This window comes from Erpetoichthys calabaricus, chromosome 3 (genome assembly GCF_900747795.2).
Source record: "Erpetoichthys calabaricus chromosome 3, fErpCal1.3, whole genome shotgun sequence".
NCBI lineage: Eukaryota > Metazoa > Chordata > Cladistia > Polypteriformes > Polypteridae > Erpetoichthys > Erpetoichthys calabaricus.
In genome coordinates this window covers 192,421,870-192,437,368 of record NC_041396.2, presented here as the reverse complement: position 1 = coordinate 192,437,368, position 15,499 = coordinate 192,421,870, and the positions used below count along the sequence as shown (strand labels likewise).

The 15,499-nt window shown below is 40.9% G+C and overlaps 1 protein-coding gene across 2 annotated transcripts in view; it reads left to right on the top strand.

Annotated features, from left to right (window-relative positions):
- The window catches only part of LOC114648547 (melanocortin-2 receptor accessory protein 2-like), a 64,637-nt gene that overhangs the window by 12,281 nt on the left and 36,857 nt on the right, over positions 1-15,499 (top strand). Inside the window, exons 1-2 of one of the 2 annotated variants that reach the window (XM_028797638.2) lie at positions 14,520-15,050; positions 15,383-15,482. In XM_028797638.2, the coding sequence (XP_028653471.1) occupies positions 14,978-15,050; positions 15,383-15,482 (173 nt within the window). In that variant the 5' untranslated portion in view covers positions 14,520-14,977. Of the gene's footprint in view, positions 1-14,519; positions 15,051-15,382; positions 15,483-15,499 lie in introns of those variants that run through there. The other variant, XM_028797636.2, reaches the window with a different exon arrangement.

Genomic DNA, 15,499 nt, shown 5'->3' with positions numbered 1-15,499 from the left:
CGATCCAAGGCCAGGATTCAATGAACCACTTTATTAAGTCTTTAAATGGAAAAGACTAATGGTGGAACATGTAAACATCCATCTCTGAACCCGTCTTCATCCAGACCTGGGCATCATGTCAGTCCACCACAATGTACATTCACTCACGCTGAGTGAATTGACAATTAACCTAATACGTGTGGTAAAAGGAAAATGCAAGGAAACATTGGAAGAACATGCAATTACCAACACAAAAAGTAGGGATTTGAACCAAATGCCGTGAAGCTGTGAAGTAGCCACACTATGTATGGTATCACCATGCCATTCCAGAAACTGAGTATCTTTTGGTATTGTGTCACTTTATCTGAAATACTAGTAGTATTTATCACATAAAAAGCTTATATGTGCTTTACACCCAGCAAATACTTTGTACTTCTAACCTCGAACTGTTCAAGTTATATGAACTTGAAAGAAAGCAAATTAATAATAAAAGATGTATTTTACATTGAAACTCAGTTGGTGTTTGCCAGAATTTCTAATTTGTGAATCATTAGACGTGATTATGGCTTAAGTAAAATTAAACTCTTGCTGTGTCCAAGGTTTCCGTTTTATATGCAATGCCACCCGGTGTTTTATTAATCTGTTATGCAGCCTTTTGATGCAACTGTTTGTGCTGCTTTGTTGAAATTATGAACACTGTGTGGTACAAAATCAAATTCTAATAAGTAAAACTGGTCCCTTAATGTTCTTGACAGTGCGTCGTTTGGTCTCTGCTGGGTCATATAACGTCAGGAAAGAACATTGCTAATTATCTTTGCATTATAAACTTATATTGCAGCCTGAATAAATCAGGGACTAAAAGTAAAGTGTCAAATTACACTGAAGAATATGTCAGCTGCAAGCTGAATTATTTTTTTAAATAGGTAGATAGATGATAGATAGATAGATAGATAGATAGATAGATAGATAGATAGATAGATAGATAGATAGATAGATAGATAGATAGATAGATAGATAGATAGATAGATAGATAGATAGATATCCACATTTGGGTGTATACAGCATACAGTATATTTGATTTTGTTATCGATTGGGGTAAGACTTACCTTGCTGATAGTAGGCTTGTGTTAAGCTTTGAGGCCTACATCTTTGAGAGCTCACAAATATTGTAAGAAGAGCCAGGGTGATGTCTCCTGTTTTGCCATGGAATCACACCATAAACATTTCCAGGTTGTACATTTTGCACTGTGATTAACTGCCAGTGGTCAGGCATGAACCCAGATCCCTTTTTTCCCAACTCTGCCATGAGCACTAAGATAACTCTCTTCCTTGGGCATACAGGGACTGCCTGTAAGCAATGCAAATGGACCACATTCTGGTGTCCATTTGCTCCCTCTCTCTCACTCAGCGTCCCCCCACCTTCTGCCCAACAACACCACTACATTCCCACATAAACTTCCTAACTCATTCAATGGTTTATTAGAACATCTTTGAGACCATTCAGAAGTCGTTCTGCATGGCTTCACCTAACTCATCCCAGACAAACATCTGCACTTCGGCCACTGGCACAACTACAAACTTGATATGCATGTGGATATAGCTGGAGACCCTCCTGTTAACACTACACAGAAGACCTATTCAAAGTCAGAGTCAAAGTGAACTTTATTGTCATCTCAACCATATACAAGTATACAGATAGACGAAATTGCAAAGCTCAGGGTCCTCAGTGTAACAACACGATGTGCAAATAATAAATTAAAAATAGAATTAAAATTTAAATTTAAAATTAAACACAAACAAGACAAGACATTGAAGTGTGAAAAGTCCATGTGAAGGGTGTAAGGGGTCCTGCACAATGACACTGCGTTTGTGAAATATGTCCTGTAGTGAAGGGAGAGGCACCCCAATAATGTTTTCTGCTGTCTTCACTAACCTTTGCAGGCGCTTACAGTCGGATATGTTGCAGTTGCCATACCAGACAGTGATGCAGCTGGTCAGAACACTCTCAGTGGTGCCTCTGTAGAACATGGTGAGGATGGGAGGGGGAAGACTTGCTCACTTCAGCAGCCTCAGGAAGTGTAGTCTCTGCTGGGCTTTCTTGATTAGTGATGAGGTGTTATGCATCCACGTAACTTCCTCAGTTATGTGCACACCGTGGAACTTGGTACTCCTAACAGTCTCCACATCTAAACTGTTGATGCTGAATGGGATGTGGACAAGATGTGATTTTCTGAAGTCCACAATTATCTCTTTTGTCTTGTCAACATTGAGAGATAGATTGTTATCTTCACACCATGCAGACAGCCGTTCCACCTCATCTCTGTATGCTGTTTCATCATCCCTGCTTATCAGTCCCAGCACCGTCGTATCATCCGCAAACTTGATGATGTGGTTGGTGTTGTGCGTGGCTGTGCAGTTGAGAGTCTATAAGTGCCTTTCCAGTTCTCTAAGCAAGCCTCTAAACATAACGTGTTGTAACAGACGACCGGCTATGGACTCCGGTCATCACCCCCAGGCCGCTAGGAGGAGCCCTCCGGACAGCATATTTGTGCCCCGAGTTCCAGCAGGGCCTTATGGACTTTGTAGTGTTTTGACACAGCCCTGCTGGATACCTTGGGGGCCGCCAGGAGTCGCTGTAGGGGGGCTAGTGGGCTCTGGCATGCCCTATAACCCGGGAGTGCATCCCAGTCACGTGACTGGAAGAAGCGATGTGCTCCCGGGATGAAGAAAAGGACTTTGCCCTGACCCGGAAGGAAAACGGACTTGTGGGTTTGGCTTGGAGCCACTTCCGGGTCCGGGGCTATAAAAGGACTCTGGGAAGCCCAGAACACCGAACTGAGCTGGGAGGTAGGGTGGCGACGTGTCTGGGAGAGGAGGAGTACAATAGAGAGAGTATTGTGTTAATGAGTGTGTGGAGGAGAGTGCTTTGTGCACAGTATAGTATTATAATAAAAAGTTATTATTATTATACATTCACCTGGTCATCAGAGTGGTACCTGAGGGTTCGAGAGGTGGACACGAGCATCTACTGCTACAGTGTATATACAGTACATTTGTATATGCACAAAATGTATATTAATGATTAGTGGGGGGATGAACTCACATGTTGGCTTCACACACCTCTTTTGGCTTACGTGGATCTTCTGGCCCCCATGTGCTCACTGGCTGACACTATGCCTAGGAGTGGCTCCAGAAATGAAGTGATGATTTCTTAAATTTAATTAAAACTATTTAGAAGGTCACAAGATAGCCTCACTCCTCAGACCAGTTTTTCCTTAGGGAACCCAATCACATCTTCATAGATCTAAGGATAACTGAGGCACACAAGCCCCCAGCCTCCACCACACCAAGGTTGCAATCCTAAGAGGGGAGTTTAGATCATTTAGTCTAATTTAATAATGTACACAGGGAAACTGAACAAACAGACTTGCACTGCTTCAGATACAGCAGCTGTACTTTCTGACATACTCCACATAATGTGATTAGTCTGCTCCTTTGCTGCCAATTCATTCTTCTTTGCTGGACAGAACGCAATTAAAACCAGAGCAGCTCAAGTGAACACAGATACAAAATAAACATCAGACATCACTGAAGCACAATTAAAACCACTCCGCTGTCATACAGCTCAACCCCATAATGGGAAATAAATGTTTAAGAACAAGAGAATTGGTTTTATTGTTATTAAACTCAACCAAGATCATTAAAAACCAATAAAAATAGTGTAATGTGATTAAAAAAAAAAGAAAATCAATCCACATTCAAGCCATTTAATATAACTAAGCACAGACTTCGGAGAAATTCAGCAGTTTCTACACAAGAAGTTAAAATATAAATTATGCAGGGATGTTATCCCAGACATGTGACTGATTTATCTTTCCAAGTACTGTATATTTGGAATTTGGACACAAACCTGTGTCATTAAGGAGGTCAATTAGACATCTGCTTATAAAGACAATCTGTGAGCAGGGATTGACGTAAAAGGTGGTGATAGTAGGGAGTCTACAAAACAGCACTCTGCAGTAATAAATCTGTGGAACATTAAGTGCAGACTACATGCACATGGAAAGTAAAGAGATCATCAAACACACTCAGCACCAAGGCCGGCAGCACGCAGGTGCTCTCTCTTTCCAGGTCACAGTTTATTTGGTGAATTCAAGTGCAAACGGTTAATAACATGTGAACTGCAGCTTAAGGAGCACTCCTCCCCAAAGAATATATAAGGTGTGTAGCATGCATTCCCAGTAAAGAAAATGTGAAACCAACTGAGCACTCAGGACCAAATGGACAGCACAATGTGGTGGAGAGGAGATGAAGAAAAAAATGCATCCATCTATTTCCAGAACCCACTTTTATCATTACAGTGTTAAAGAGAGGCAGAAGGAACAGCAGCTATATACGGCCTAAAGGGGTTAATAATAGTAATAATAACGATAATAACAATCATCATCATCATATTTTTTCCTTCAATATATGCATGTTGTCATGCATTTTAATAACAGTGTTTGGAAAATGGATGGATGAGTAATAATAATAATAATAATAATAATAAAAGTAATAATCATCATTACCATCTCGTTGTTATGGATCAGTTTGAATTGATATGTATTTTATGATTTATTATTCATCCATCCATCCATTTTCCAATCCGCTGAATCCGAACACAGGGAAGCCAATCCCAGCCAACACAGGGCATAAGGCAGGAACCAATCCCGGGCAGGGTGCCAACCCACCGCAGGACACACACAAACACACCCACACACCAAGCACACACTAGGGCCAATTTAGAATCGCCAATCCACCTAACCTCTTTGGACTGTGGGAGGAAACCGGAGCGTCCAGAGGAAACCCACGCAGACACAGGGAGAACATGCAAACTCCACGCAGGGAGGACCCGGGAAGCGAACCCAGGTCCCCAGGTCTCCCAACTGCGAGGCAGCAGCGCTACCCACTGTGCCACCCCATGTTTTATTATTGTATTTGGTAATGCCAAGTTATTATTTTCCATGTTTTCATGTTATTTTCTGTTACTTTTACTTATCATTTGTTATTTGTGTTCTGTCTCCTTAAATGTCTGTGTCTTGTGGGTGGAGTTCCAAGAGGCGGGGCTAACCTGCTGGGTCCTCCTACTGGCTATTTCCATTCTGAAGCGAGAGCCTGCCGTTGTGTATTAAAGTTATTTGGAGTCATTTGCAAGTATTTTTTTCTCGTGGATTTACTGATTTTTGACATACACTTCTACTCTGTTCTTGGATTGTGTTTTGGGACTTTTTGCTTAGGACCGCATTTTTAGCCAACTCGTTTCTGCTCTTTAGTGCATTCTTATTATGTTTTGATAAATACATCTTCCATTTTTGAAGATTCTTTGATTGCTCTTTTGTCAGTGCTGGTCAAAGCCCATTTGTAGTCCTAGATAGATAGATAGATCCTAGTCATGGTTTACCACTGGCACCCCCCAAAAAAACAAAAATCCACTATGAATTAAATGTACAATGTACAAACACAAATGCCACCATATAATGCAGGGAGATTCACTTGAAAGAGGCCCAGAATATTCAAAAATAACTCTCACTAGGACGAAGCAATCTGAACGAAACAACGTGCAATGTGCTCCTCAGTATATGGAGCTTCGAACAAACCGGGATGCCCCTGCGTCGGAGCGATGAGGTAGGCACCAGACAGCCATTGTGATGTTTAACCTCCGTTTGCAACTTCTGGGTGCATACCGTCCGTACCCCTTCACTCAGTCGATCGACTTCTCATCAAGATGGTGGTGTACAGTATTGAGCAGCACATCTTCATGATGCAAACTTATTGGGTCACCAATTCGTTTAAGCAATGTCAGAATTAACTGGATGACCGTGAGTTAACAGAAGGTTACTTCCAGCAAGGTGGAGCAACGTGTCACACATCAGCAAGGAGCATGGGAGAAATTGAGTCCTTCGTCGGCAACAGGGGGTTTAACCACCTCAGTTGCTGGATCTGACACCACCAGACTTCTTCCTTTGGGGTATGCTCAAAGGAAAAGTCTATCGTAAGAAGCCTTGTACTGTGAAAGATTTAAAGGAAAACATCCAACATTCAGAAACATGAAGTGCCGCTTCAAAATGTGTTTGGCAGAAAACGGAAACCACTTCCAGTATCGCATGTAATGCAATCAGTTACACATACGTCAAGGTATATATCATATTTTTGTGTTTCAGATTGCTTCATCATCATAATAGAACAGAATATTTGGGGCCTCTTTCGAGTGAATCTCCCTGTATAACAAACCAAAGTAAAGACAAACTAAACATGTGCAAAGTGCACACAGGGTCATTATAAATAACTAGCCATGGTTTGCTATCTTTTGCCTTACATGTGCCTTCAGCAACTTTCCTCTGTAATTTGTAGGTGTGTTTCCTCTGCATTTAACTGGCACTCCATTTCTCAGGCACCACCTTCTCAGACTCTGTCTTTATTTGTGAGGCACCTTTGTCAACTCTTTGTCCATTGTGCTGTCTTTGAAGGCAACTCTCTCAGCATGAGGATTTACTCCTATTCGTGCATCTCACATTTGCACTTCCTCTTTCATCTTGTCACCAAAGCCAAACTGACCAATCAGATTTCTCAGCAGGACTGGACACACCGTGTTTTATTATATAGTAGATAATAATAATAATAATAATAATAATAATAATAATAATAATAAATACCTCAAACAGGTGCTTTGATCCAAATGCACAATTAAAAATATGAATGTAAGAATAAATTAACACAATTATCTCTGAAACTATGTACATTATACATTATATCGCTTAAACATAACACAAAAACTGCAGTGCTTTCACAACTGACATTTAAAAAAACTGTGGGACTGACATGACATTGAGAACTTTTCTATTTATAGGTTTACCTTCCTGGACATCCTTGCTGCAAAGTCCTTTATGACATTGTCATATGAAATATGACCAGCAACCTCATGGTTGATACTCATTACTGCCTGCTTAGGTAGTAGGATTAATTTTTATGGCATTCACAGTAACTTCAGGCTGACTGTGTGATCTTTTCCTTTAAATCTTTCGGACCACTGCAGAACCTGGTGAAGTTGATTATGTCTACGTAGTACTGTTGTGCATAGAGGGCCCTGAATTAGGAGTCGGGGTGGGCCCTGGGCTTGAACAATATCACACCTTAGGAGTCACGTAAACCTGAATAGGCAGTACACAAGTACAAGAAGCAGTGAAAGAGTATGGAAGGGGTTTATGGATAGCAGCAAAAACTACAAGACAGCATCTGAGATTATGAGTGTTACAGATATAGGTACAGAGCATGCAATGGCAAAACCTATAATTATATTTGATAGCCATCAAAGCACAGTCTGCCAAGTCAAATATTAAAAACAAAGACAGTCTGATCCATCAACTATATATACTGACCAGCCACAACATTAAAACCACTGACAGATGAAGTAAATAACATTGATTATCTTGTTACAATGTCATCTGTCAATGGAGGGATATAGTAGGCAGCAAATGAACCATCAGTTCTTGAAGGTGATATGTCGGAAGCTGGAAAAATGGGCAATTGTAAGGATCTGAGTCCATTTAATAAGAGCCAGACTGTGATGACTAGACAACTGGGTCAGAGCATCTCCAAAACATGTGGGGTGTTCCCGGTATGTAATGGTTAGTACCTACCGAAAGTGGTCCAAGTAAAGAGAACAGGTGAACTGTCAATAGGTTCATGGGCACCCAAGGCTCACTGATGTGTGAAGGGAGCAAAGGCTAGCCTGTCTGGTCCAATCACACAGAAGAGCTACTGTACCACAAACTGCATTAAAATTTAATGCTGACCATAAGAGAAAGGTATCAGAACACACAGTGCATTGCAGCTTGCAGATATGGTGCTGCATAGCTGCAGACTGGTCAGAGTGACCATGCTGACCCCTGTCCACTGCCAAGAGCATCAATAATGGAAACATAAATGTCAGAACTGGACCGTGGAACAATGAAAGAAGGTGGCCTGGTCTGATGAATCACATTTTCTTTTAGATCATGTGGATGGCCAGATTTGTGTGCATCATTTACCTGGGGAAGAGAGGGCAGCAAGATATACTATGGGAAGAAGGCAAGTTATTAGAGGCAGTGTGATGCTCTAGGAAATGCTTTGGTGGGAAACCTTGGGCCCTGGCTTCCATGTGGATGTTACCTTGGCACCTACCACCTACCTAAGGATTGTTGCAGATCACGTACAACCTTTCATGGCAATGTTATTCCCCTCTTTCAGTAGGAAAATGTGTCCTGCCACACTGCAAAAATTGTCCAGGAATGGTCTGAGGAGCATGACAAAGAGCTCAAGTTGTTGACTGGTCTCTAAATTCCCCAGTTCTCAATCTGTTTGAGCATCTATGTGGTATTCTGGAGAAACAAGTGCAGTCCATGGAGACCCACACTCACTGCTTACAGAACTTAAAGGATCTGCTGCTAAAGTCTTAGTGCCAGATACCACAGGATACCTTCAGAGGTCTTGTGAAACCATACCCCTGGCACTCAGTACCTGGAGTTGACATGAACCTACTTAAAAAATATACACTAAATCCTTACTATCCATGGATTCTATTCATGCTGATTCACTTATCTGCTGTTATTAAAGTGTAAGCCATTTTGTGACACCCACAGTTTACTTGCGCTTCTCCACAGATAAGGTCTTTGTTGTGCACCATGGGATGGGATAGGAACAGAAATGGGGGGTTGTATTTGTGGCCATGTGCAGCAGAAAAACAAAATTCCAAGAGGCCTTTCACGCATGAGTATCACATGTCCGGGCCTCCCCGAGTAGCACATTGAATAGGTCAGGGGTCCTCAATCACGGTCCTGGAGGGCCGCAGTGGCTGCAGGTTTTTTCTCCAACCCAATTGCTTAATAAGAAGCACTTATTGCTCAAGTAACACTTCTGCTTCACTTTAGTTGTCTCGCTCGTTAAGATTTTGAACCCTTATTGCTTATTTTAGTCTTAAACAGCTGTAGTCTTAGTTTTTAATGGCTCCTTATTAGCAATAAGATGCAAATGACAAAAGAAACCAGCATTTCTCCATTTGGCTTGTTACCATTTACACCTGTGTGTATTTATCATCCACTATTGGGTTTAATGAAATACTTGGAAGGAAAGTAAGAGAAAAAAGTGAAGGACTGAGAATTACTCCTCCATTTTAGCCTTTAAATCATTTGGATGATATCCTTAGAAAGGGGAAGAAAATCTAGGATATGAGAATTACCTGACATAGCAGAGTTAAAACACTAACAAGCCATGAAATTAAATTATTGACAAGAATTGCTATCTAATTAAGCAACTGGGTTAGAAAAAAAACCTACAGCCACTGCTGCCCTCCAGGACTTTGATTGATGACCCCCTGAAATAGATTGATGTGAGAGGTGTGAGTAAGCCATTCAACCCCATTCACGATGGGGACCAGTGCTTTCAATTGTTCCCCATGAATGAGGAATTCCCTTTATATTCACTGCCACCCTGTGCTACCGATCGAATGGTTTAGTGAGGTCCACAGATCAGCCCTTCTGCAGTCAATCACAGCCTCTAGTAGAGTGCTTAGAAGACAACAGAACTTCACTATAAAAGAAGTAAAAGTCATAACACAGTTTTTGTAGGTGAAATGGTGGATGGATCATTACGAAGCGTTTAGGGTCAAAAACAGGAGGCCAGCGCATCTGCCCAACACTGTCTCCCCCTGCCAATCTTCCCTCTGAGCGATCTTCCCACCTGAACCTAATCCCATTTCTCCCATAGGTATTTGTGGTTTTCCATATTTTCAGGAATGTAACAACCACAAATAATTGATTGTATTACAACAATAAAAGTTAACACATTAACAACATAATACTCATAGAAAAATAATACATTTTAAGGAATAAGAAAACACTGTTCAAAATAAAAACTTACAAGACAACAAATAGATTAAATAAAAGGAAAGAAACTTCAGAGTCAGAGATGACACCCTTGCTATAGCCTAACAGTTCTAAGTAACAGTCAGGAAACTGCCCTCAACAGGGGATATTGTTGAGAACTGGCAAAAGCATTTGGTTGAACTCCGAATCCCAGCAGAAAGTTTCTTCCTGGAGATGGCATTGCCAGAAGTGTTGGTTAAGGATAAGTTCATCTATATAAGTGGTTGCTGAACTATTTGCCATCTCTAGAGCCTTGTCATCAGCAAACACTGCACTCCTATACACATCCATCTATTTTTCTGATTGAATTAATCCACTTCAGGGATGCACTGCACCAGAGCCTATCCTGGCAGTATTGAATATTAGGCAGAAACTGACCTTAAATGGGGTGCCAGTCTTTTACAGGTTACACTTGCATATACAGCCATATTCATTGAAACAGGTCCAGTTTAGAGTTGTCAGTTAGCTTAATTTGAGGAATATGAGAAGAAAACCCATGTAGACATGAAGAGAACATCCAGATTTTATAGAGATAGTAACTGAGCATGGAATTCAAGCCCAGTCTCTTGGAGTTGCGATTCAAAAAGTGCATCATGTATTTTCTTTAAATATATTTGTAAATAAATGCATATTGTGACGCATGAGTCACTGTCTTGCACCCCAGAACATGAAGCCGAGTCTCAGTATTTTAGCAAAACCAGCTTTATGCTACTTGAAACAGGAACAGCATGGTCATTTATTGCAGTGGGATCTACCATTCTCCCACACACAGACACAGCAAATGGGCAGGGTCAGGGCCAGGTCAGTTCCCTGCATTTTTAACGTTCCTTGCATCACCCATTGGCGACAGGTGCTTATAGTGCGACCACGGTCAGCTCGGATTTGTTTCCGCAGTGCTATGCTGCTGTACTGTGAGCCCGCAAGCAGCCCTCCACAGACGTGGCAACTGCGCTTCAATGTGTCGTCCCATTGGGGGGGATCCCAAAAGAGTTCAGAAACCTCATAATATATAAATTCCTGTGTTTAGTGACTCATGTGGGTTGGATGTGTCTTTTTATATTCAGAGTGTGTTCAAATGCTCCATAGGTGCTAGGATCTTAGGGCATTCATCTGTTTTTGAGAGGTGTTAGAGTTTTGCTGTATGCCTTCCAACACACTGATGTCCTCTGCTAGGTGATCTTGAATTGTGGCAGTGACTTTAAATATGCCAGATGGGCTGGAGCAAACAATAAGATCATTAATAAAGCTCTGTGTCCTGTTTACTCTCCACTGCCATGGCACACATCTGTCGATGTAAAGCATGTCCTTAAAGATGACAATCTTCTGCACATTTTGCAGTATTTTTGCACTGCATATCCTGGAGATCTTTCTCTGTTAGTACATTTATTACTGTGACCTTTCTGCTGGTGTTCATTTTTATGATCCATCCAGCCTGTCACTTTCTTACCTTCCACTTACTGTAACACAATGTGCTTTCCTCTTGCTGACTCAAGCTCTTTTAAATATTTCAAATAAGGAATGCTATTGATTCTGAATTTCACAGGCCATAAGTGTAAGTGGGGTGGCACGCTGGTATGTCATTCTGCCTTATGGATTCTATTTTTTTTCATTTTAACTCTATTCCTGGGTGTTAACTGTGTGGACTTTGCATGTCTTTGGCATATCATTGTGGCTGTTTATTCTTCTACATCCACAAAGATGTGCAGAGTTAATTGTAAATTTTAAATTTGCCCAATATAAGTGTGCATTATTAGGCCCTTTGATAAACTGGCACTTGTTTTTACCACAGCTGTTTCTTGCTTTACCGGTATAAGCTGTGGCTGCCAACTATCTTGAATGGGATTAAGTGGGTTTGAGGAAGTGTGGAAGTGTAATGGAAATAATGAGAAGAAAAAGTCAAAGACGTGAGAAATTCACAAAGTAGCATAATAATTCAAACATGTTGTACTATTACAGACCTCATTATGCTAGGAATTCATTTGAACTTTGAAATACAAGTCACCTACTTGTCAGTGCAAAGCTAAACTCTTGAGAGAGACAAAAGAGGTGTTCATTAGGTATAACATAGGCTCTAAAGTGACTCGGTACTTCAGCAAATGTATGACATGAAGGTCAGCAGTAAATGAACGTTTAGTGAAGGCATTTAACTGTCCATCTATGTGTCATTCCAGATTTATAAGAAATTAAACCCAAGCAGGTCAACAGTAATACTTTAATAAACATCAGCAGCGGCTGAGTAATCTCCAGCAGAAGAAGCTCATAAACCATCTCCAGAGATTGATGGCCATCCTTACAGGTTACTGTATTGTTGGGGGTGTACAAGGCTGAAAGAAAATAGAAGCCCAGTTTGTCAGACTTGGAGAGGTTCAGATATTAAAATGAAAGAAGGAACATAGCTTTCCATTTTCAATACCTGCTGGTCCAGCCTAGGATCAGAGAGCTTGAACCTACTTAAAACTTGTGCTACCATGCAGAATGCAGACATTTATAATCCTTTTACCAGTATGTTATTTAATTACCTCGTTTCAGAAATGAGGAGACGATGATAACATCTGAACAGTAGCAATGTGTTTGAGTGACAACGTGCTGCTGCTCGTTTGAAGTGTCACAACAGCAGTAATGAAGACTCTGCAGGCTGAGCCCAAGACTCATTTAGTGTACGTGCACAAAGTGGAATCAATGTGACCATAATAGGGAGGCACAAGGCATGTGTGGTAAACAACATGAGAAAATGTTGTTTGAAGAAGACACTAATCAATACAGTTTATAGCAAAGAAGGATTTAAAATAAGCATATCTTACTTCACATTACAAGTAAAGCCTTAAAATGATTGTTCTTTTATTGTTGTGTGTTGTAGTATAAGGATCTGAGTTAACAAAGATTAAATACTGTGACATCCAGTGGAATAACTAATAACAATGATTGACGTCCCAAGCAACTGGCCGCTTGAGGCTAGAAGTGGGTGGGGTTCTGAAAACGCGGACCGACGAATCAGCACATTTACAGTTGGGTAGCGTATGCAAATGACCTGATGACAAAAAGAGAATTGTGGCAGGGGCGAGGGTTGTTGTTTTGCTGGCAGGCAAGCTAGCATCTCCTGCAGCCAAAACACCAGCACAATGAACACATCCTTTGTATAATTTGTCCAGTGCTGACTTTGTAGTATTACATGATTCCTGTAGATTTTTGGGCCACACATTTGTGCTCCCAAAGGTCTGATTGGAGACTGAGATGTACTGATGTCATCCTTGCAATTGGAAGAGGAAGAAGTGCTGAGTGTTTGTGTTACTGTGGTGTGAGAATTAATTAAAATACAAATTTTGCTCCTCAAAACTTTGTTTTTTGGTTGCTGCTAAGTAGTCCTGCAGGAATTTTTAAAGCTCTTTTTCCCTTTAGAAGGGTCTTGCTTTTTTGTCATCGTGCACGGAAGCAAAAGTTACTTGTACTCAGAACTAGTGCGAGGCGAGACAGAAAGCGATAGCTGAGCAGTAGCTGAAAGCGTAAGTCAATAATTGGTGTCATATAACTGAACAGTTAAAAGTAACAGCTATTCCTTAGTAGGGAGAAATTAGGGCATATAAAGAATAATTGGATAGTGCAACATATAGCATATAGAGTGATTTGTGACATGGTGCAATTTCTTGCTTGAAGTATGCGTTTGTATAAGTTGCCATAAGGTGATTCACATTGTCAGCAACAATGCTTAGATGCATAGTGGCAATTAAATGACTACTATCTCCAACTGTAGGTACAATGCTGGACAGATCCATGCATTCATTCTGTTAATGCCAAATTCTTATCACCTTCATTTCTCTCTATTATAAAAAAAAATCTTGGAACGAGATGAGACGTGATTGTCTCAGAGTCACTTTCACGTCCCGCGAAACAAGTCTTCGTGCTAAGAGATGTAACCACGCCCAGGGCTAGAAGCAAAGAGATTTGGAAAAGTCCTGCATGGTTATGTTAGACACCCTTCTTGTAGTGAGAAAGAAACGATATTCACTCACGGGCAGTTATACGTTGCGTTGTCACGATGTAATTCCAAACATGGAATCAAAATTCAATGCGATATTGATGAAAAGGTAAAAGTGAAAAGAGATCGAATATATGGACATAGGTGATATGACAGAAGTGCGCCACACAACAGACAGATCACGCGACACGGCAGCAGCAGCAAGCCAGCAGCTAACTGTATCACTGTTTAAGAGGGGGTGTCGGAGGAGCAACCACGTCTCCTTGGGGTGCGTTCAGCCCCCCTCTTCACAACACGACTGGTGCATAGCGCAGGCGGAGGGAGGGGGCAAAGCCTCCTAGTTACAACAAAATTCGAGATTTGCCAGATGGGGTGATTCTTTTTCCAATATTCAACCATATAGTTCATTTCTGTTCTTGGCTGACAGGAGTGCCACAGGTTTGTGCAGTTTTATCCCACCTGCTTCAATATCAATGTGATGTGCATTATGATGTGTTCCTCTGCACACAAGTGTTGTAAAAAGCTGTTATTTGTGGTCTTTCTGATAGTTTGAACAAGATGGACCAATCTCTCTTTACTGATCAACAATCCACAAAACTGCTGCTTAATGGCTGTTATGCCATCTGCTCTGGAGACTGCATGGTATGAAACTCCCAGGAGGGCAGCTATATCTGAGATACTGTAATAATTAAGTCTTTCATCAACAATTGCATCACAGTCAAACTAACATGCCTTATCCATTCGAATGTTTGGGTGAACAACAACTAAACCTCTTCATCATGTCCACATGCTATATGGATTGAGCTGCAGCAACACAATTGGCTGTTGGGAGGAGCAGATTATTTGTTTCAATAGGCCAGTGAACCTGATTAAGTGGTCAGTGCATATATAAAAATCGATGAAGGAACACATACTAACAACTGTGGCTGAATGGCTTGAAAGTTGAGGGATGGATTTTGGATTCTGCTCTGCCCATTTCCAATAGGTCTCATCTTACCCCTGTCCTCTACTGCACAGAACCAACTGTAGTCCTGCACAGTGCTAAAATAGCATCCTCTGCTTGGGATGCACGCCTCTGCCTAAATGTATGAGTTGGGTTTCTGGTGGGTGTCTGAAGTGCCTGAACATCCTCTGGCAAGTGTCCAATTCAGAGGAAAACTGTAAGTACATTATTCTGTACATTCTTGATTGTGTTAATAAGGACAGACAGTGACATACTGTAAGATGACATCTTGACTGGTGTGGACCTTTTCTCAGCATTCTGACACCAATACAGTGTTGTGTGGGCACGTGTTCAGATTCTTCATGCAATCAATACTCGCTATCATTTCAGTATATAATAATAATAACAATAATAATCATAATAATCATAATAATAATAATAAAGCAGAAAATGGATTTTCAAATATCACAGGAATCATTCAAATTCAAATGAAAATCATTCAAAATCTTGAAAATGTAACATGTTTGGTTTGCATGTCCTATTTTGCAGATTCCATTGTCATTGGATTTTGGGTTGGCCTGGCTGTCTTTGTGATTTTTATGTTTTTCGTCCTAACTCTGCTGACAAAGACAGGAGCACCACATCAAGAGTAAGTCCTTGAATTTG